Genomic DNA, 23,977 nt, shown 5'->3' with positions numbered 1-23,977 from the left:
TCCTCCCTCCGCAGCACCTGCCTCGAAACCTTCCTAGTCCGAGTTTTCAGGCCCATGTGACGCCAGTGGGAGGCAGGGTTCGCCATCACCTCTCCCACTGGCGCACTGTCACGTCGGACAGGTGGGTGCTGCAGATCGTCCGAAGGGGCTACTCCCTCCCCTTGGGGGCGACCCCTCCAGCCATGCCACCGCAATTCCACCACTAGTCGGGGGATCACTTGCAACTTCTGCAAGAGGAGGTCATGGCCCTCTTGGCCAAGGGGGCCATCGAGCGCGTTCCTGGGCCAGAAGTAGGGTGTGGATGTTACTCCCACTACTTTCTGATACCCAAGAAGGGCAAAGGGGGCCTACGCCCTATCTTGGACCTAAGGAACGTCAACGGCTTCCTCTGGAAGGAGAAGTTCAAGATGCTGACTTTGGCTCAGGTTTTAGCTGCCCTGGACCCTGGAGACTGGCTGGTAGCATTGGACTTGTAGGACGCCTATTTTCACATCCCCGTCCTGCCGGCCCACCGGCGTTACCTGCGGTTCATGGTAGGCCACGAGCACTTTCAGTTTACCGTGCTCCCCTTCGGCCGTACCAGCGCCCCACGGGTGTTCACGAAGGTGATGGCGGCGGTCGCAGCTCATCTGCGCAGGTTAGGGGTGTCAGTCTTCCCCTACCTCGACGACTGGTTGTTGAAGGCGGGCTCGCCCCAGACAGTCATCAACCACCTCCAGACTAGGCCGACCTCCTGCACTTGCTGGGGTTCTCCATCAACGTGCCGAAGTCGCACCTGTGTCCCTGTCAGAAGCTCCTCTTCATCGGAGCAGTTCTAGACTCGGCGCAGTTTCGGGTTTATCCTCCCAAACAGCAGGTTCGGGATATTCAGGCTCTGATTCCGATCTTTCAGCCTTTATCCCGAGTCTCGGTCAGGTTGACGCTGCGGCTTCTGGGGCTGATGGCCTCCTGCATCCTTCTGGTGCATCACGCCCAGTGGCGGATGCGGGCTCTGCAGTGGCACCTGAAGTTTCAGTGGGCCCAGCATCAGGGCAACTTGTCCAATCATGTCTTGATCTCAGAGGGCCCTGCAAAACAGCTGCAGTGGTGGCTCACGGACCGCAATTGGGTCAGTGGCAGATCCCTCTCCCTACCCCACCCGGAGTACGTGGTTGTGACGGACGGGTCCCTCCAGGGTTGGGGAGGCCACATGGGAGAGGCGAAGATCAGAGGCCTCTGGTCTCCGGCGGAGTCCCGGCTCCATATCAACATTTTGGAGCTGCGGGCGATCCAACTAGCAGTGAAGGCATTCCTCCCCTCTGTCCGGGGGAGTGTAGTTCAGGTTTCACGGACAACACCACCGCTATGTGGTACTGCAACAAACAGGGCGGGGTGGGGTTGTGGACCCTATGCCAGGAGGCTCTGCGCCTCTGGCAGTGGCTGGAACATCAGGGCGTGACCCTGGTGCTTCAACACCTGGCAGGTTCTCTGAATGCCAGGGCGGACAAACTCAGCCGTCGGTGCATGATGGATCAAGAATGGCGTCTGAACTCGGATGTGGCGCAAGGCCTCTTTCAGCAATGGGGAGAGCCTTGGTTGCAGTCTGTAGAGAGGATACAAGCGTTTTTTATGGGCACCCATTTCAGAGTAACCTACTGCCTTATTCGTAAAATCCATTCTACCATTCATAACGAGGGTCCTTTAAATCTCTTGAATGCATGCTACTGTCCTTCATAACAAGGGTCCTTTACATTTCTTGATTGCATGATGAGTGGGGGAGAGGGGTAGTATGAATCGTGTCCTGTGCAAGTACACAGTCACTAACACAAGGCAAAGGCTCACCTTAATTTCTTCTCATAGGGACTGCACCTATTATACCATTTTGTCTAATTGTGAAGCCATAATGTTTATACTAAAATGGCAATTTTACAGTAAAATTTAAATATACAAAATGCCTAGAATGTGCCTTTGAAAACAGTACATGACATGAGTGTGTGGCTTTGTTAATGATAGCATTGCAAAAGATAACAAACTAACATGCACAGGTGAGTGGGTTTCTTGAAGCCTGCAAATTCCCTAATGTTGACTACCACTGTCTGGATGTTGACTGACATCTAGGCTCAATTGCTTCCTAAAAACAGCTCCTGGCTGCTTCACCAGGGAGCGCGCAACTTATTTTTCAAATGCCTGTATTGGGATGTCATTCCTGAACTTCGACTCCCAGGGTGAAAAACAGAGGAAGTATTCCATTCTCTGGTTGCAACTCACATTCAAAGACATGATTGGATGAGGTCTTTCCACAATCCCTCAAGTTTTGAATAAATACAAGCCACCTGGACCTAGCATTTTACACTCAAGTTGGTGTCCTAGGAAAGTACTGCATTCTCGCTAAAGCAGGTGTTGCTAACACCAGAACCCTGTCGCCATTCACCTCATGGCTTGGTTACGGCCGGACAGGCCAAAAAAAATAAAATGAAAATACCCAAAATTGCTGGAAGAATAGGATATGGCCTTCTCTGGCTTGAGCTGACCCTGACTTTAAGGTAAAACCCAGAAAGGTCCAACTCATTAATGACCAGCCCAGTATGCCCGAGAGCCTGCAGTTCAGGACTAAAGATCAAGGGGCCAATATTAACGGATAGTTTTTTTACCGCTCGAGGAGCCGGCATATAGAGTGGACCGACTAGTAATGAGCAACGGAAGCTACTTGACAGAGCTGTATCTGAGAGGGAGAGGTAACTCACTCCTCCCGGTACATACTCGGACAGTCATTAACGTATGGCATTAGGCAACAAAAATGACAAGACGGGAGGCTAAACTCACGGAGCAGACTCCCCTATGTGAGGAAGATTATCTGGAAGAACTGAAACGATTAAAGGGCTTTCGGAAATGGAGCCTTATTGGGATTGACCTATTGCGATATGTCTGGAAGGGAGGTAAAATGATAGACTTTGATATTTTGCGGGAGGGGCTCCAAACGGGGGTGGGGAGGTACCTTCGATACCGACAGTTACGCCATGCGTTTCATTGTCACCTGAAAGATGGGACTCCGATACTGGAGTATTCACCACTCAAGGACCTCCTCCTCCTAGACCCCATGATTGACAAAGCAATATCCCTCACATATAAAAAAACGTTGTGAACAACTCCCCAGATTGCATTGGCCCTCTGCAAGAGGCCTGGGAATCGGATGTGGGCCTACTCGAGTAGGATGACTGGGCCGAAGCCTTGAAAAGCCACAGAGAAATAGCTATTAGGGCACGCTTTAGGCTTGTCAGCTCCGTATTTTCCATAGATCCTATGCCACATGAATGGTTTAAGTCTGAATGGATAATAGTACGACTGATGAGTGGGTAAGGGGATGTGGCGAGAAAGGGCCCTTCTTTCACATACTGTGGTCTTGCCCCATAATTCAAACTTACTAGGAAGGTATTGCCCAAGTAATGACGGCGGTGGTGGGAGAGAGTGTCCCACCAGAGCCAAGATGGCATATTCTGGGAGTAACGGGAGAGACGACGTGGCCACAATGGGCCAAGACATGGCTGGCCTTGGCAAGGGAGTGGCAAAGAGGAACATCGCCCAGGTATGGGGGTCAGTGACGGCCCCCACATTGGAAGCCTGGAAGAAAGATATGAACTGGGGTCAGGGGGGGCGGAGCAAGTGACATATCAGAGTCTGGGCTGCCCACGTAAAGGAGAAAAGATATGGGGGGCGTGGGCAAAGTTTAGATGCCAATGGACAGTGTCATAAGGAGTGTTCCAAAACTGCCAGGAGTGCGACATGTTCATATATCCCTCGAGTGTAAGGATGGTAACAGCTAGTAGTTGAGATAGATATTTGCCATGTTTTGAGATAACTGTAACAATTGCTTATCCTGTAATGTACATATGAATATGATTATATGAAGCTTGTTTTCATGTTTAATAAAAAGAATAAAATAAAAAAAATCAAGATCAAAGAGCCAAAAGTAATTATAAATGGCTTTCTTTTTTAATATATAAAACACTTTTTATTGTTTTTTACGTTACAAGAAACAAAAGCATACTTGTGAATGCTTCCCTGTGACAGCAGTAGGTCCTCAATATGTATACACCTTTTATTGCAATAACAGAGTATAGTAAAAGAGAACATAATTACATCGTAAAACTTTTATCACTTTGTCTCTCAGAATGGCTGGGGGTGAAAGTCTTTTTTTCGGCTGTCTGAGTGCATTCAGGGCAGAGTTTGCTATAGTTCCTCCAGGGCGTCCATATTCGCTCATATTTGTGTGGAACTTCTCATGCCTTGCATACCATCTTTTCCATCGCTGCGCAGTGATCCATGCCCCTAACCCGTTCATGCGATGAATGCCTGTGCATCCCTCCAGAACTTAGCCACGTCTCTCTTGGCCACCAGATATGCCGTAGCAATATGGGCGGTACAAAAGGGGGTGGTGATGGACGGAGCATCTGAATCAATCAAACACTCACACCCAGTCAAAAGATCTTAGTTTAATCCATCACCGTTCTTTAGCCCACTCTGCCACCCCAGTTCAGACATGGCTATATGCAAATCAGTCTGACCCGGTGCCTCATAGGAACAGTCCAGGCCGAACTCCCAAGCCATGTCTTCCCTGGACCGGAAACAAGCTTCCGAGGACCGGTTTCTGGCATTCCAGCCGTCTTCAGCCCGGCTTGCTTGAATCCAGTGGCAAAGTGAGCAAGGGACTCACGTCTGAGCATACCCTGTCACACTTATGGCGGCCAAAAGCGATACAAAAGGGGGTGGTGATGGACGGAGCATCTGAATCAATCAAACACTCACACCCAGTCAAAAGATCTGGGTTTAATCCATCACCGTTCTTTAGCCCACTCTGCCACCCCAGTTCAGACATGGCTATATGCAAATCAGTCTGACCCTGTGCCTCATGGGAACAGTCCAGCCCGAACTGCCAAGCCATGTCTTCCCTGGACCGGAAACAAGCTTCTGTAGTAGGGGATCTCTGTGTATAGTCATACCTTCCCAGCCTGCCCAGACCCACCTGCAGCCTGCAGACGTCTCTCTTCAAGGCCTGAAAGCCTAATCTTCAGCCTGTCCCTCAGGGTCCTCGCTGAAAACTGCTGGCAGATGTCACAGTCTTCAGGGACATGTTCTTCAGGGAGACAGACGATGCAGACGTCGTGTGGATCACTCTTGGCCTTCTTCCTTCCACATGCCACTTGTCAAAAAGACCAGGCATTTTAGAGCCCTAAACCAACACACAGGAGAGAAGAAAAGCACCAAGAAAGCTAAACTCAAACACTTTTAAACACAAAAGTGACAAAAATCCAATAACCCTTGAAGGGAGAACTCAATGCCAGGGTCCTGTTAGCAGGAGCCGGAAAAAAGAACTGAAAGTAAGAGGGACCTGCTATGCATTCTGGGATACTTGGAGAAAGTTCTGGAAAGTTCTCTTAAAGGCACAGTATCCTATTTGAGCCACATAATGGCAGCCTATGGGGCTTGTCTGTCCATGCCTTCCTCTCTATCATTCCAGAGTCTTTTACTGGTGGAGGCAAGTTTCTCTATGGTAGAAACTGCAGGCTGGGTTATGTGTGGTGTTGTTTGGTGGAATTTCTAGTTGAAGTACTGGACAGTGTAGCCTGTGCATATAGGCTGCATTATTTGTCTTTAAATTCTCCCTTAAGTGTCTTGCAGAGTCTGCATGATTCGACAACTCAAGAGATTATTTTTGATTGCCGGAGTCCACGCACATGGGCGGGACTATTCACTAGATTATTACTATAACAGAGATACCCCTACTACAGAACTGGAGTTACAGGACAGAAACTACTCCTTCCGAGGACCGGTTTCTGGCATTCCAGCCGTCTTCAGCCCGGCTTGCTTCAATCCAGTGGGAAAGTGAGCAAGGGACTCACGTCTGAGCATACCCTGCCACACTTATGGCGGCCAAAAGCGGTACAAAAGGGGGTGGTGATGGACGGAGCATCTGAATCAATCAAACGCTCACACCCAGTCAAAAGATCTGGGTTTAATCCATCACCGTTCTTTAGCCCACTCTGCCACCCCAGTTCAGACATGGCTATATGCAAATCAGTCTGACCCTGTGCCTCATGGGAACAGTTCAGTCCAGTCCACAATATGGGAGCGTGTTGCGCGGGTCTCTCTCAACATGTCCTTAATCTCTAGCATTCCAGCTTTGGGGTTAAATGCCAGCTGGCGGCCAATCACCCTCCTTGTACTATTGGTGGTCTCCTGCCAATTGCTGCACTCAATGGGGCATTACCATACCATGTGATAGAGAGAGCAAGGGGAAAAGTGGCAACGGGTACACTCCAGCCCAGGGGCCCTTCCCATCTGCCAAATTTGTGCCGGAGAAAAATCTATCTGATGGAAGGTTTTAAACTGGATCTGTCGAAAGTACATAGATCTAGGCAACATCCTTGGTGCCATTTTCACTAGCAGTGACTTTTTGGCAAGTTTGGTCATCTATATTATTAAGTGATAATTCCTCTGCACACCTCCGTGCCTGAGGATGGTAGCAAGTGCTTGGCCATGACCAAAGATGTGCTCTAAAGGACACAATGCTCCCTTCTCAACTCCACCACATAATCTGACATTGAGTAAATGGGGCTTTCCTTTGAGGCTGCTATTATCTATCATTTTACAGGGCACTGTTTTTCCTTCCCAGGACTCTGGGTGTTAGCTAGGACATAATCCTTGTGATGCTGTTAAGCTGATTCTAGGACCAAATGAACAGTACTGCTATCTCCTGCTCCGGTGTGAGATGGGGTGTGATGGTTCCTTTATTGAGGATAATAGCCGGTAACATCTTAACCCCCTTTCGATTGCAGCCACCAAAAGTCTTTCTAAAGCTAGACTTCGGTCATTTCATTCTGATTCCATTTTCTTTTTCTGACGACAGAACTAGAGAAAGAAGGGAGAGGTAGGTGGTGGGGGACACCAAAAGGAGTAGCCATGCAGGCATTGCTTGGTTAGACCATTGCCCCCACTCCCTTCCTTTCACCACCTTATAGTGCGTACAGATGGTCTACGCCTGCCCCTGTCTTTAATCTCGATTACAGCTACCAGTTAATTATGTGAGAGCCAGGGGTAGTGGGACATTAGAGGGGGCTAAGGACTCTGCACAGACATCCCCAGTGGGCCCAGCAAACAACCATTACATCTTTGTGGTGTATTTGGGGGGATTTGTCAGACTTTTTAGGCACAGTTTATTATGAAGTGCACAATGAAAGGTGTAGTGCATGAAGTAAACTTTAGCGATGTGCATTTATTTCTTTCCATGAAAAAATAGCTTTATCTGCTTTGTTTTTATCACAGTCTTGCGGGCAGTTAATGTTGTTACTTTCTACAGGTTCATATCATGAGATTGCATGCTGTTTCAAAAAACCTCTTCTCACTATATTCCTAAAACCCTGCGTGAAAAATGACCTTGACTTAAAACATTTGATTGTTCCCTCTCCTTTATTTCTTTTGCAGGACCAATTCCTCACTTTCCATCTTATGCATGCACCCTCTTTCTGAATTGAGTATAAACTATCCTGGCAACCTTATTTCAAGGGCCACTGGTCATACGTGATGGTTACCGCACCTGATAGTCTGACAGTTAGGTTTTTGGAGTATGTCATAAGTAGTTGTTATCTCCTATTCTGCCTTTTTGGGGACTAACATGCTTACATTGAGACTTACTGCAACAAGGCTTACAGGTTCTGCCCATCTGCCTTCATCTTTTGCTGTATTTCTGCAATTTTCCACTCCTCATTTAATAGATCACACCCTCTCCATACTTGAAACTAATACCTAATCTCATCCAGCCTATCTCTTCATCACATCAATAATTTGCTTGAACTCATAGAGCCCCAACTAATGAACATTCCTTTCTTCGATTAATGTAAGCTGCTGCAAAGAAACATGAGGAAATGATTGGAGTGTGTTCGTCAAAAGCATAAGCCCAACCTCAATAATCAGTCAATTAACCCCTAACCTTGAGTTCCGTAGTAGCCAGCTACTCGGCATGAATCACCCCAACACCTCATCAAGGATAGTAAACGCTTTATAAATGTAATTACAGTACAATGTTATGCCTCTTGAATTGTGATGGCTCTCTTGATATAGTAACATACAACTCAAAATTTCATAGAAATACTCCTATTAAAGGCTCCTCTCAAGTCACTTCAAGATGCTTTTACAGCTGCTGTATTTTTTCTTCTGCATCTGTTTCATGTTAGATTGTATTCCATCAGCATGCTTTGCTGGATCTTTGGCTCTTAGTTGGGAATCTGTGAACTGTATTTGTCTTCATTAAACCCTGAATTCTCCTAAAATGGTCTTGGTTTATTGTGTGCACTAATATGACAATGGAAATAAAATTTCAAAATTTTACATATATTGTTCGAGGAGTGGAGCAATATTGGCCTCTGATTGTAGTATGTTTAATTTTAATTGTGCTGTTATAAAGCATGGCTACATATCATTGCCAAAGTCAGCTATCCCTATGTTGTACAGAATGAGCAAAAGGCAGTGACAGAGCCAATAGTCTCAAAGGTGAGACCCATTGACTATGCCAATGCTTGTTTGTTTTGGCACAAATTCCATGTGATTCTGAGCAAATCAGCTAAATGTCCCATGTGTGAAAAAGAAAAAAAATTACATTTGGCAAAAATCCTATCACACAAAGAAAGCAATTGCGTCCATGTCATAGTGAAAATATATTTGAAAGCAGATCTGCTGTCACAATGAAAACAGATTACTTCTGTTGTCACAATAAATATCAATTTCAAAGGACAAACGGGCGTACAGGAAGTCAGTGTCGTAGAGTAAAACATATCCGCAAAAAATACTACAAATGGCAAGAGGCATAAGAAGGACAGAGAAAAGAAGGAAAAATAATATTGGTACCTCAATCACAGCATGATCAGTGGAAGGGCAGTAATCAAGATGAAGCAATCTGTCCTTGGTCCATGCTCCAGCTGAAAGAAGAGGAAGTGAAACCAGCACACGCTGGTCAGTTAGAAGGCAGCAAATAAGAGTGGCAGTGAAGCCAGCCAATGGTAAGCAATGGATAGGCTCCATGCCCCTTTTTTTTTGCAAAATCTATCGCAAGTGAGAGCACAAGCACTGTCACAGGTGAGACCTAAAATTTCCCATGCCATAATTTATCACACCTCGCTGCTAACCAAATGTAAAGGTTTTATTGTTGATCTTTCTGGTGGTCAGTCATTATCACATGTAATCGTACTTTTGCACCAGAAACCTAGCTATAAATTAACAAATTACTTTACATGATGAGGTAGTGTATGTCTTCATTGAAGAACAGTGGCCTCTCTTAAACAATATTGGAACATAGACAGTTCTGGCTTTGGCACACAAAACATTTCTGGAAGATGCGATTCTTGAGTTCCTAACTGAAATAGAGGGCTAATGGTGCTGGTCAAATGCTCTTTCAGGTTCTCGCTACAAAAGAGAAATCCTCCTTCTAGTCTTCTCCTTCTTGCACCTCTTGATCACTAGCTTAGCAATATCAAGGCTGTGTGCGTTGTTTTGGCCAGTAGAGTTGTTAATTTTGTCTGTCAGATAGTGGCATGTTGGATATAATTGTCTTGAAGTTACACAACAGATCTCAAAGGTTCTGCGGGGGGTGCTATGGGCGGCACTACAGTTCCTGAGGGTAGGAGTAATTGGCTGTATTTCTGTAGACCTTTCAGTGTAGGACTCTCTTCAGTGATTCTTGATGAATGTTTGAGATGGAAGCTGGGAAGGGACAATGCAAGTGTCCATCAGAGGGTGTTTCTTCCTTCCATGTGAGAGAACCGGTGCTTGAACACCACTGTGGTAATGTAGTTGTCTCTGGCTTCTCTGACTGTGTCTCCTTAATGATGTGTATCTTGAAGTTAGAGTTTCTTAAATAGAAGCCGAATGATTTTATGTTGTACCTGAGCTTGTGTGTTTTATCTGTCCAGGTTCAGAGCTCAGTGATGAGGACAACTCATTTTTCGGAGTGGTTCAGCCTCAACTAGGTCTTTGACATCCAGACTTCAGTGGGTGAGAGGCAGTCCTTTAGACTGCTACTGACGCTGTCATTTAAGGCCTTCTAGTAAAGCAGTGTTTCATCGATGTAATGGTGAATGCTGAGACTTATGTCAACTGGAAACATGTGGGCATCAATGCAAAGTTTGTAATTAACCAGTGACCGAATAGAATCTTAACGTACACTGAAGGTTTTCATCTACGTAAGCTCTTACCTGTTGGCCAGGCAGGAGGTGGTATGCTGTTGCCGAATGGGGAGGGAATTCTTCCAGCGATAGTCAGAGTGGAAGAGTGGAGATGCAGGGGCTCTAAGAAGGGGTGGAAAAATAACAAAGCCTTGTTAGTAAGTAAATGGTCTTTTAAAGACCTGTGAAGTACTCTGTGCGGCTGTCTGTGTGCCGGGAAGCTGTCTCAGCCCAGGCTGGCACCCACAATGGGGGGGGGGGAGGGGTGCTTGTTGATCTGGTCTTTATAATCAACTTTGCTGGCATTTACCATCTAGCGACGTTATTCAGTCTAAAGACGTTGTCATCAGATGCCCTGGATTGCTAAGTTTCAGTACCTGACCCTCACCCAGTAAGTCTTTCTCAGCATTCAGATTCGATACAAACAAATATGTACACCTCCCAAAGAAGTTTGGATATTGACTGCCATATGTGATTGTGGTTGCTTCAGATTGTAACTTGCTCTTTAAAAATTCTTGACGTACAGTCTGTACCCATGTTAGTATTCCATTGCTTAAATGTCCAATCCCAGCTTTATTTTCGTTGAAAATTATGAAGACCCCTATAATTTGTTTATGTTGTTTATAATTTGGCATATGATGTGGACACTTGTGACATAACCCAGCGTTGATGTGTCCTTAAATCAACCAACCAGCCAGAATCTGCCACTTAAATGTTTATTGCCAAATCAAAAAAGAGAGAGAGGACTAGGTAAGCTAGTCCAGATCCCCCAAATTATATATCATAATCATGAGGACTAGCTATGTTTTCAGGGACTCAAAGAATGCGTACGCGTGCCGGTAAAACATTACTTTTGGCCATGAAGCCCTCACCCACCAACCTAGTTGGTGGCATGCTTCATCATCGGGCCCACCACAGTGACACCGAATGTGTCCCGGGTGTGCTTCAACGCCAGATTACTGCGGAGCTGGTATATTTTCTTAGTATGCAGTGTAGTGAGTGAGATAGTGAAGGTTAAAAAGCTATACAGAGGTGCCTGGTAACCGAGGGTAAATGGATAAACTTTAATCACCAGGCCCCTGTTAGCAGCTAAAAGGCAGACGGACGGGCTGGAGTGCGGATTATGACCTCCTGCGTCCTGTGTGGTCTACATGTTTCAGCCAGGCTTTTGATTTTAAACTGGCTTTCCTCAGGACCAAAGAGTATGTGCACTGTGGTGGGCCCGATGATGAAGCATGCCACCAACTAGGTTGGTGGGTGAGGGCTTCATGACCAAATCTAATGGTTTACCGGCACGCGTACGCATTCTTTGAGTCCCTGAAAACATAGCTAGTCCTTATTGATTATGATAATTAAGTGTTTATGCCTGCTCAGACCTAGGAGTTTTACATTCCTTTGACTTTGTTTGTACCATTCATTGTTAAGCACTATCCCATCAGATTATTAGACCTTAGCTCAAACATACGTTTATAGGCTTTGACTTGCCAGTGCACAGATATCTTGATTCTGAAAAATACCAAAGCAATGCATGTGCAGAAGAGGGTAGCTCAAAATTGTCGGCGACCCCTGGTGCCATCAAAGTTTATAAAGCAGCAGGGCTTCAAAGCCAAGAGGTGTACCAAGCCTTGATGGCACACATACTACCAGTTCAAAAATAGTCCAACCGGTTTCTTGAGCCTTGCTCAGCTTATACAAAAAGGCCAGTGGATATATGGAAACCTGTGAATCTCTTAAATTGTTGGACTAGGTATTCACGATTAAGCCCAGGTGTCTCCTGCAGTTTATCAACTTCTAGCATTGCAAGTTTCAGACTCAGAAGACCCAGAGAAAGGAGTTCTTTAGCAAACTTCTAAAGGTGTAGGACTCACTGGCTCTAACATATAGCTTCCAGCTGTCTCCTATTGGCCATGTCAAGTTTGCTACCCAGGTTTGGAAACTTGTGTTTGTAGGTTCTAGCATACTGGAGTGGGTTGATTCTCTTAGCGGTAGATCTTAAAGGATTTATAGATTTTTCGTGGTTTATTTGGCAGCAGAATCCTGCTATAAAAGTAAATATTAATGATTCCATGATTATCTTTTCTTTTAGTGGGAAGTACCAAATATTTATGGTGGAACTATCCTAGGAATAAAAGACAACTTGGCAAAAGATTTGGTGTATATTCTGATGGCAAAGGGATTGCACTGCAGTGCCGTGAAGGTCAGTATTTTGTAATTCTGCAATTATTAAACTTTGCATTATTTTATTTTTCATTTAGCACACTATCATAAAGGTAAAAAAGACAGTTCATTGAAAAAGAGGGGTTTAATGTTAAAAATAAACACCTGTAGCACTTGATGCAAATTTTCTTAAGTGCGCTTTTGGTGTGTGTTGGTATGTGTGTGTGTATGTGTTTGTGGCAGGACTGCATTGTAGTGCTGCGAAGATGAGCCTTCAGTAAGTCAGTAAGTTTTAAACTGGAGGTTTACATTCTCCCAGGCTACTAAAACACTTAAAAATATACATGCAAAATACATGTGCTATAGTGTGTGCTTATTTAATCCTCTGAGAAGCCTAGTCTCTGGCTGATGTAATGTTTGTCACGTGGTTCTCCAATAACATCATGGGGTTCTGTATCTTTTGAATTAGGCCAAGGCAGTTGTTGGCTGAGCCTGGCTTGGGATGCTGTCAAGGGTTTTTTTTCTTCTGACCCCGATGGAATAAAAGAACTTGTTCATGACTCTACTGTGTCCAGTGAGCTTACTGCATTTCTTTGGCATGACTTGGTCAGGCATCAGCCAACCCTCAGTAAAAACCCAAAGAATAACCCAGCAGTGAGAGCCTCGAGTGCTGTGCCTCATTATCACCCCAGGGTCACAGTAGGCCACGTTATTCCTTGTTCGCCTACACTGCTCTACCCAGTCATAGTGGATGCCAAATCCAGATGGGTTGAAGTGGGTTTATATAGGTCCACCAGCACTAGATCTACTATAGCAGTTCTAGGTGAGGTCTCCAGAAGAGGAGGGATTCCTTAACTCTTACATCCAATGGCACCCAGCCCAACTCCTTGGAGTTGAGGTCATTCTTGGACAATTTGGGGGTTTGGTGTGTGTACTTCTTTATGCAATCCCCCAAAAAACGAATTGGTGGAAAGGGTCAACAGGTTCATTAAGAGAACTATTCAGGAAGCCATTAAAGATATTATGTGGGCTTATCTCACTACGGTGAATGCTGGCACTGGAAAAACACCTTCTGAGATAATGCAAGGAAGACAACCTGGTTGCAAGTTGGTTCCCTCTGGAATGCGGGGGGTTGGTGGTAACAAATGGGCTGTGAGAGTGTCACAAGGTGAACATTGTAGGCTCATTAATAAGGGGGATTGGGTGAAAGTTAAACCTCGGGGTGTTGGTAGTGGCTTGTCACATTTTTGCGGTCCGTTTAATGTAATGGAGATGGAAAGTAATTGGGTCAAGTTGGAGGATGGAAACATCATGGAATCTGAGAAGAGTTGCGCTGTATCAGAAGGGTGGTACCTTGAAATGATCCCCAGGAGTGGAACACAAATGCTTTGGATGCTTGCTCACCAATGATGGCGAGTTCCTGAGTGGAGAAGTTGACAGTGGACTGGGTCAAGGAAGTGCAGGTGTTGGTGACGTGGGATTGTCGGTTGCCAGGACTGTAAGGTCACGGAGATGATCCTTGCTGTCAACAGGGTTGTAGTGTTAAGTCGAGGGGTGTTTATGGTGAGGGCGTTTTGACCTTTGTTGGGGTAATGTCAGGTTTAGTCTCATTTGTATCTTTCTTTGTGTATAGTGTGAGGGTTGGGGTGAGTGTTGTAGAAGGCTGGCTTAGCATATGGTGCAGACTTAAACAAGTTATGCACTTTGCACTAATCCAGGCAACCCTTATGGTGATTTTAGTGGCTTTTGATAACCTTAGGCTCTCAAAGTGGTAGCTGTGGAGAGAAGCCTTCAAGATTATCTTGAGGGAGTGTAAAGCAGCTTGTTTTACCACCTTTCATCAATAGTTATGTTATGTTATGTTATCTGCACTTATACCGCGCTCATCTGCCCCAGCAAAGGGGCGTCCCGGCGCTTTGCAAGGTACACAAAACACAACTCAGTTAAAAGGCCAAAGAATGGAACAACAGCGAAGCAGAATAATGCAGGCTAGACGAATAAAAAAGTCTTGAAGGTGCGTCTGAACAACAGGAGGTCTTCAAGGGCCCAGGTGTGAGGGGGAAGAGAGTTTCACAGCTTTGCCGCCATCACCCGAAAAGAGCGACCACCGACTCTGCTCAGCCTAAAGCGCGGGACAACTGCCAGATTTTGGCCCAAGGATCTGAGGGTTCGCGAGGGTACATATGGCACCAACAGATTCTCAAGTATTTGAGGAGATGAGCCCTTGAGGATTTTAAAGGCAAAGCATAGTACTTTGAATTTTATCCTCTGGTTCACAGGAAGCCAGTGGAGAGAGCGCAGCGTGTTTGATACAGAACATTACCTCGGCAGACCAACCACCACTCTGGCTGCAGCATTTTGAACTCGCTGCAGCCGGATGGCTTCCAACTGATTAATCTGAAAGAAACATGTTAGTGTTAGATTCCTTACCTTAGAATATCCCCAGGCGTCAGTCTGGATCCGGAAACTTTTGCGTAGCAGTACCCCTGCGCGTCGGTAGGCGTCGTCTGCAGGCGTCCCCTGCAGCTCCGCGTCCGTCGTCGGCGTCGTGCGCCGTGATGACGTCGCTGGAGTATATTGACGCCGCCTCCGCGCGCTGACCTCAGTTCTTCTTTTTTCCGCGCCAGTAAGCGCAGATCCGAAGAGCAGTACTCCGGTCTTTTGACCAACTTTGTTAAACTTTCTTTTTTTTTTTTAAAACCTTTATTTGTAGAGTGCACAATACACAGCGTCTGCCTACAACCCCTCGGGGCCGGCCGCTATGACATATGAGAAAAGGATAAAAAAGAACCATCGGGACAGAACGCCGTTAAAGCAGTCTCTGAGCGAAGAGTAGCGTGTGGAGCATAGAACCATAGCATAAGGATAGAAAAAGGTTTCATTTTATGATTTTGTTGAGTACAATTTATAAAACTACGAAAAGAGTAGAGGCTAATCATTGACCAGGATAGCTATCATAATTCAAGGAGCACCCAGAAGGAGGCGTGATAGAGGAAGGCAGTTATCAGAATATAATTTGACCACTATTAAAGAACCAGGACCCACCACTATGTCACATAATGATAGAATACCATAAACTCCCTAATGACACGGAACCCCAACCCCAAAGGAAGCGAAGAGGTGTAGAAGAGAAAGAAACAGAAGAAGAGAAGAAAAAGAAAGAGGGCCATAGAAACAAAGAGAAAACATAAAACACATCCCATCCCCCCCACCCTGCATACCAGCGGAAGGCCACGGCCCACCCCCCCGCAATAGGCATGCCTGTCGCCCCAAGAGAACCCCCAAGTGGGAAAGAGAGTAGAGAGAGAGAGAAAAAACTATCCCAATCTCCAACTCTCAGAGAAAGCGGGAGGAGGAAAGTAAACATACTCCCGGTCTCCATCGGCCCCGTAAGCATCCCCCACCCCAAGTATCATCAGCACGACAAAAGTAGCAAGCAGCACTGTAGGTGGGGAGAGTCATTTCCAAATGTGCAAGTAAATCAAACAAAAAAAACAAAAACAGTCCCATCCTAGTCCCCGCCCAACAATGCGTCCATCACATTAAAGAAATCGCCTAGCCCTGGCCCGATCTCGGGTGACCCCACGTACCCACCCCCCGTGAAAGGCCACAACCGTAGGAGAAAAGGAGAAAGCCCGCCCCAGTGAGAACAAAGAGGCAAAATGGCCGCACTCGATGATGAAGGAATGTCCAGGGACAAAATGGACGTCGCCAGTCCCAAACAGAGCCGACACATAGAAGGAGCTGCATTCTCAATATAATAACTCTTTGCATTGCAGAAGGTGTCAATGTCTCCATTGAATAGGCACAGTATATAGGGATAGTCTGATGTTGTAGCAGCAGCCCCGTGGACTCAGTAGGCAAGGTTGAGTGTCGCACCGGGGAAAGAGACACTGTATCAGCGCCAGGGCGGTTAAATCGCAGCTCACTCTCTGTATCCACGCAAAGTTGCAGTTTAGGAACACACTCCCGCGGCAACAATGTATCATTGACAGGGATCAGCGGAGGCTGGTAGACATTGCAAGAGGAGAAACCAGGCAAAGTATAGCATGATCCAGTCACACACCCATCCAGTTTCTCCCTTAACAGTCTCGAGTTTTCACGCCACTCATTCCGCAGTCGAGTAAGGGCACAAAGCACAGAAGTGAGAGTAAACGTCTGTTGATTATTCATTACCCCCTCGGTGCGAGGCGCAGTAGGCAGGTCCACTTCCCAATCGGGTATGAGCTGGGCACACCGGGCAGGAGCCGAGGCGCCGTCCGCCATAGTTGTTGGGGAGCCAGCCGTCTTGATCCTGCCTCCAGGGACAACAAAGGATCACCGGCGAGGTCAGTGCTGTGGCACAATAGTCAATCTCTTCGGAACAAGACAAGTCCGTAATCGTGGACGGCTCACATCGAGGCGTCCCTTTCCGCTCGGATCAGGCAGAGGCGAGGCAAGAAAGGAGCCCCGGTAGCCCGGGGCACCTCCAACACTGGAGAGAGCGGAGCGCGGCTCACCTTCAGAGTCCCACAGAGAAGGAGATGAGATAGACTCCCAGCTGGCCAGCAGCGCCCTCCACACCAGCGTCCGGTGTAAACGACCACAAAGGATGACAGCACCGTTCCAGAGCGATCGGCCCCCGCAGCTGTAGTAGACACAGGCGGTGCGCTGTATCGTAGGTCCCGGGTCCAGGACTAGGAGAGGGGTCGGCGTGTATCTCGACGATACCCCAGGTTAGCAAGCAGGCAGGGACATCGGAGGAACACCCGTAGAGTCAGGAAACGTTTCCAAACATCCCGCTGGTACAAAATAGCAGGATAGCGGACAGGATGGCTGTGCGGGAGATAAGGGCTCCGGGAGCCGGGAGACTACACGTCCGTCTCCGCGGCCATTTTGGCTCCTCCCTCTTTGTTAAACTTTCTAATCTCTTTTTGGTGCCTGGTAGGATGCCCGGTTTCAAGAATTGTGACGGTTGTGACCGCACGATGTCGGTCACGGACCATCACCGACTCTGTCTCCGGTGCCTGGGCCCCGACCACGACGTGGACGCCTGCGTCGACTGCCGGGCTCTCACTAACAAGGCTAGACGGGAGCGGTCCCGCAAGCTGCTTGAGCTCCGGGTGTCGGCCCCGCGTCGGGAGCGGTCCCGGTCCGGCCGGAGGTCCAGGGAGCGTTCGAGGGAGCGGTCGCGGAGCCGCGCCGAGCGCTCCGGAAGTCGTCACCATTCGTCGGGCTCTTCAGGTAAGAAACACAAGAAGTCGGGCGTCGTCATCGTACCCCCGAGTCCCCCCAACGCTCGCGCGACGCGGCCGGGGGTTCGGGTGACCCCAACCCCGCGGCTCCGCGAGAGTCGCCGGCGCGGCCTGCCCCATACCCTCCGGTCCCTGGGCAAGGTGCGACGCCTGAGGAGATTGAGGCGTTCCTCATGGCCATGAGGGCGCTCAGTTCTCCGACGGGGCCTACGGCGCCTTCGGGCCCAGTGCTACCGTCTGGGGGCCCTAGCGGGTCGGGTGTCCCTGGCTCGACGCCATCGGGTGCTCCGGCCCCGGTGCCGCCGACGGCTCCGACCCCGGCGCAGCAAGGGCCTTCGGGGTCGAACCCGGCTGGCCTACCGGCCTGTCCGGCGCCGATTCCATCGGGGTTACCCCCGCGCGGCGCCGGTTCTCCTGTGCCGGCTTCGGGCGGCGCCGTCCCCATACCCTCCCCGAATCCGGACGCGGAGTCGGACCGATGTCGATCGACGCCGGGCTCGACGCCGATGGGGCCTGTGAACCCCGAGTAGCCGGTCTACATCGTTGACTCCGAGTATGGAGATGATGAAGAGTACGGGGAAGGTTGGGAGGGGTCTGAGGACCCTCTGTCACGTGAGTGCCAGTATGACCCGGACTGGACAGGTGATTTGGGGGACGCCAGTGGGCTGGACGACCCTCCTAACCCTGGCTTTGTCTCTCCTCCTTCCGTGGCGTCGGAGGAGGGAGCTGCATATTCAGTGGTGCTGATGAGGGCTGCCAAGGCCTTACACCTTGAGCTCCCCGTCGCGGCCGTGAGGCCTAACATCCTCACTGAGGTCTTCGAACCGCAGTCATGCCCACAGGAGCCACTGCTGCCGTTTAACTAAGCCTTGTCAGACGTTCTGTTGGGCATGTGGTCCAGGCCCGCTTCAGGTTCGCCTGTTGATCGGAACGTGGCCAGACGCCACCGTCCTTGTCCGGACGACCCCAAATTCCTGTCCACCCATCCCACCCCCGAGAGTCTGGTGATCCAGGCCTCTACCTCCCAGACCGCATTCCCGTCGGCCCCGCCCGATCGGGAATCCAAGAGGTATGACCAGTATGGCAAGAAGGTCTTCTCGTCCCTGAGTTTGGGACTGCGGTCTTGCAACACCGCTTGCCTCTTGGGCCGCTACACCCACTCTGTGTGGGATACGGTCGCGGACCTGCTGCCAGAATGCCCCATGGAGGTGAGGGCAAAACTCGGCAAGGCTGTGGCTGAGGGCCGAGACGCAGCTAAATATTCTATACGGTGTGGTCTTGATACGACCGACTCGCTAGGCAGAGCGATGTCCACGACGGTGGCGATTCGTCGCCACGCCTGGCTGAGATCCGCCAACTTTTCGGCAGATGTCCAGAATGCCTTGTTGGACATGCCGTTCGATGGCTGTCGCCTGTTTGGTGACAAGGCGGACCACGCGCTGGAACGCTTAAAGGACTCCAGGGTCACGGCCAAGTCCTTGGGTCTCTCGACCCAGCGCCAGCAAACTGGTTCGTTTCGCTCCTTTCGTGGCCAAGGAAGGGGCGTCCCCACACGTGCTGCCAGCCACGCGCCGCAACAATCCTTTCAACGCGGTGGCGGCCGTGGAAACCGCCGTGGCGGCGGTCGGGGTCAACGGCGGGGTCAGGCCACACCTCCCCCCGCAGCATCTGCCTCCAAATCCTCCTAGTCCGTGCTTTCGGCCCCATTTGACGCCAGTGGGTGGCAGGGTTCGCCATCACCACGCTCACTGGCGCACAATTACATCGGACAGGTGGGTGCTGCAACTCGTCCGAAGGGGCTACTCCCTCCCCTTCGAGACCACTCCTCCAGCCATGCCACCGCAGAACCACCGTGTGTCGGGGGACCACTTGACGCTTCTGCAGGAGGAAGTTACGGCCCTCTTGGCCAAGGGGGCCATCGAGCACGTTCCTGGGCCAGAAGTAGGGCGTGGTTGCTATTCCCACTACTTTCTGGTACCCAAGAAGGACAAGGGGGGGCCTACGTCCTATCTTGGATCTACGGAACGTCAACGGCTTCCTCCGGAAGGAGAAGTTCAAGATGTTGACATTAGCTCAGGTCTTGGCTGCTCTAGACCCGCAAGACTGGATGGTAGCGTTGGACTTGCAGGATGCGTATTTTCACATCCCCGTCCTGCCGGCCCACCGGCGTTACCTGCGGTTCACGGTAGGCCAGGAGCACTTTCAGTTTATCGTGCTCCCCTTCGGCCTTACCAGCGCCCCACGGGTGTTCACAAAGGTGATGGCGGTGGTCGCAGCCCATCTGCGCAGGTTAGGGGTTTCAGTCTTCCCCTACCTAGACGACTGGTTGTTGAAGGCGGGCTCGCCCCAGACAGTCGTCCACCACCTTCAGATGACGGCAGACCTCTTGCACGACCTGGGGTTCTCCATCAATGTGCCGATATCACACCTGTGTCCCTCTCAAAAGCTCCTTTTCATCGGAGCGGTTCTGGACTCTGCGCAGTTTCGGGTTTATCCTCCGGAACGGCGGGTCCGGGATATTCAGGCTTTGATTCCCATCTTTCAGCCGCTATCCCGGGTTTCGGTCAGGTTGACGCTGCGGCTGCTGGGATTGATGGCTTCCTGCATCCTTCTGGTGCATCACGCCCGGTGGCGGATGCGGGCTCTGCAGTGTGACCTGAAGTTTCAGTGGGCCCAGCATCAGGGCAACTTGTCCGACCACGTCTTGATCTCGGAGGGCACTGCGAGACAACTGCAGTGGTGGCTTACGGACCGCGATTGGGTCAGTGGCAGATCCCTCTCCCTTCCCCAACCGGAGCACGTTGTCGTGACGGACGCGTCCCTCCAGGGCTGGGGTGGCCACTTGGGAGAGGCAGAGATCAGAGGCATCTGGTCTCCGGCGGAGTCCCGGCTCCATATCAACCTGTTGGAGCTACGGGCGATTCGTCTAGCACTGAAGGCATTCCACCCCTTTGTCAACGGGAGTGTAGTGCAAGTGTTCACCGACAACACCACCGCCATGTGGTACTGCAACAAACAGGGCGGAGTGGGGTCGTGGACCCTTTGCCAGGAGGCTCTGCGCCTCTGGCAGTGGCTGGAACGTCAGGGCGTGACTTTGACAGTTCAACACCTGGCAGGTTCTCTGAACGCCAGGGCGGACGAACTCAGCCGTCGGGGCTCGATGGATCACGAATGGCGTCTGAACTCGGACGTGGCGCAAGGCCTCTTTCTGCAATGGGGAGAGCCTTGGTTAGATCTATTCGCCACAGAAGAGAACGCGCAATGTCATCAGTTCTGCGCGTTGGAGTTTCCAAGACGGCACTCGCACGGCGACGCCTTTCGGCGCGAGTGGAGTTGCGGTCTGTTATACGCCTTTCCGCCTATACCACTTCTGCCCAGAGTGCTGAAGAAGATCAGGCGCGACCGGGCCCAAGTTATCCTTGTGGCTCCGGACTGGGCTCGAAGGTACTGGTATCCCGAGCTACTCAGCATGTCATTCGGTCCCCCGATCCGCCTGCCCCTTCAGGAGGACCTTCTGTCGCAGCAGCAGGGGACGGTCCTCCACCCGAACCTGTCCAGTCTCCACCTCCAGGCTTGGAGATTGAGCGGCGGCAGTTGAGGCCATTTGACTTGCCTCCTGAAGTCTGTGATGTAATTCTGGCAGCCAGGCGTCCCTCCACAAAGTCGGTATACGCCTGTCGGTGGAACAGATTTGTGGCATGGTGCACAGCAAAGGCTGTGGATCCTCTTTCTGCCCCTCTTTCCGAGGTTCTTCTTTTTCTTCTCTCTCTTGCCCAGCAGGGCTCTGCTCTGGGCACTATCAAGGGCTACCTTTCGGCCCTTTCGGCCTTTCTAAGGCTTCCTGATCAGCCTTCTTTGTTCAAGTCCCCAATTGTAACGAGATTCTTGAAGGGCATCACACACATGTATCCACCTGTTCCGTTTGTGATGCCTCAGTGGGACTTGAACCTGGTTCTAACCTTTTTGATGTATGCTCCCTTTGAGCCCCTTCATTCTTGTCCTCTCCGTCTCCTGACTTTAAAGACGGCTTTCCTGGTTGCCATCACCTCTGCCAGGAGAGTGAGTGAGCTCCAGGCTCTTTCTGTCCAACCCCCTTTCATGTCCATTCATCCTGACAAGGTGGTTCTAAGGACTAGGCCTTCTTTCCTGCCCAAAGTAGTTTCTGCTTTTCACATCGGGCCGTCCATCACCCTCCCCTCCTTCTTCCCGCCTCCGCATCCCTCAAAGGATGAAGAGCGGCTCCATCGTCTGGACCCAAAACGTGCGCTTTCATTTTATATGGATCGCACACGCCAGTTCCGGGTGGATGACCAACTGTTTGTTGGCTACGTGGGTGCGAAGAAGGGACGGGCGGTGTGTAAACGAACCATCTCTCGGTGGGTCGTTCTGTGCATCAAAGCGTGCTACTCTATGGCTCGGAAGGAGCCTCCTGTTGGGCTGAGGGCCCATTCCACTCGGGCCACGGCGGCTACTACTGCCCTGTGCCGGGGAGTCCCTTTGCAGGACATTTGCCAGGCGGCTACGTGGGCCTCACTGCACACCTTAGCGAGGCACTACTGCCTGGACAGTCAAGTCCGGAGGGATGGCTTCTTTGGCCGTTCTGTCCTCCAGGACTTTCTGGTGTAGGAATGTATTAGTTCGCAGACCCTCCACCGGGGTTGGTATTGCTGGGGTATCTATTCTAAGGTAAGGAATCTAACACTAACGTGTTTCTTTCAGATGAACAAGTTACTTACCTTCGGTAACGATATATCTGTAAGAAACATTAGTTAGTGTTAGATTCCTTACCGAACCCACCCATCCTCCCCGTTCTGCGAACTGATACCTAGGGTTAAGGACATCCCTTTCAGGGCCCTAGTTTCAAATGGCACCAGTGTTGGTTCTCTCATGGCTCTGCGTTTTCTGGCGCGGAAAAGCTGTGTACAAAGAACTGACGTCATCGCGCGGAGGCGGCGTCCATATACTCCAGCGACGTCATCACGGCGCACGACGCCGAAGACGGACGCGGAGCCGCAGGGGACGCCTGCAGACGACGCCTACCGACGCGCAGGGGTACTGCTACGCAAAAGTTTCCGGATCCAGACTGACGCCTGGGGATATTCTAAGGTAAGGAATCTAACACTAACTAATGTTTCTTACAGATATATCATTACCGAAGGTAAGTAACTTGTTCATTAGTGTAGATTAGATGAACAAGAACCACACAGTGCTTATGAAAAATAAGATTGTTTAGTAGACAACACAATCACTCTCACATTGTTATATCTCCTAGCTGGAGATATCAACAATTCACTTGAAAATACTTGCAAGAAATCAGGTAAGTAACACAAATATGCACTGGTCTCCAGGGGGAGGCCAAACCATATACTAAAGAAATGGAATGTGAACTTCAGAGAAGATTGGGACTTGGACCAAGGGACACAGAGGAGCTGGGAGAACCAGGAACCACCCAAGGCAAGTACCCAGGAACCCTGCGGAGGCTGTGTGCAGAGTGGAAACACAGCCGCATGCCCAATAGAAGTCAATGGAAAAGTCACAGTTGCAGTTTTAAAGAAAAAGGACTCTTCTCAGAGGACCCCGAAGAAACCCTGTAGAGGATGGAAGGTTGGAGAGCCACCCCACCCGTGAAAGCCCCAGGAGCCAAGTAACCTGCACCAGGGAAGCCGGGTGCATAGGGGTGAAGCACAAGACCAGACAGAGGGGAGGAGACACCCCCGTCGATTGCCCAGTTTCGCCCCAGGGCAGGAGCCAAGGGTTCCTGAACTGGCTCAAGCCGATGTATGCAAGGAGGGCACCAAATGTGCCCTTCAATACAGTCTGGTGACGCTGGAAAGCGGCCCCAACCCAATGCATTAAGTCCTGTCTGGGAGGTGGTGAGACACCTCACTGTGGCAGGAAACCTATTGTTCTACCTTCCCATGCTCGAGCTGAGCTCCGCAGCAGCAGCTCAGCAGCAGGAGGGCAGAACAGTGTCTGTGGCGGCAGTAGCACTCGCTTCCTAGCAGACCTTTAAAGGCTGTAACTGTGAGTACATGGGATTCCCCTAAGGGGCCTCCCAGTGCATGGGATCATAACTCCAACACTAGAATTGGTGTTGGGGTATGATTCCTTGTGTTTGCTTTGTTCACCCTAAGTTGGCAGGGTATGCCGAGATGTGGGTCCCTTGCTCACATTGCCACTGTATTCAAGCTAGCCTGGCTGATGACGGATGTTACCCCGAAACCGGTCCCTGGATGCTTGTTTCCAGTCCAGGGAATACCTGACTTGGCAGTTCGATCTGGACTGTTCCCATGAGGCACAGGGTCAAGACTGATTTGCATATGGCTTGGTCTGAACTGGGGTGGCAAAGTGAGCCAAAGAACGATGTTGGATTCAACCCAGATCTGTGACTGGGAG

General features: G+C 49.9%; 1 protein-coding gene across 1 annotated transcript in view; it reads left to right on the top strand.

Annotated features, from left to right (window-relative positions):
- The window catches only part of INTS8 (integrator complex subunit 8), a 793,677-nt gene that overhangs the window by 346,339 nt on the left and 423,361 nt on the right, over positions 1-23,977 (top strand). The window contains exon 15 of the mRNA XM_086966019.1: positions 12,277-12,387. Coding sequence (XP_086822145.1) covers positions 12,277-12,387 — 111 coding nt within the window. The remainder of the gene's footprint in view (positions 1-12,276; positions 12,388-23,977) is intronic.

This window comes from Lissotriton vulgaris, chromosome 4_1, assembly GCF_964263255.1.
Source record: "Lissotriton vulgaris chromosome 4_1, aLisVul1.2, whole genome shotgun sequence".
NCBI lineage: Eukaryota > Metazoa > Chordata > Amphibia > Caudata > Salamandridae > Lissotriton > Lissotriton vulgaris.
The sequence above is the reverse complement of the archived record's forward strand: the minus strand, read 5'-3'. Positions and strand labels throughout refer to the sequence as shown.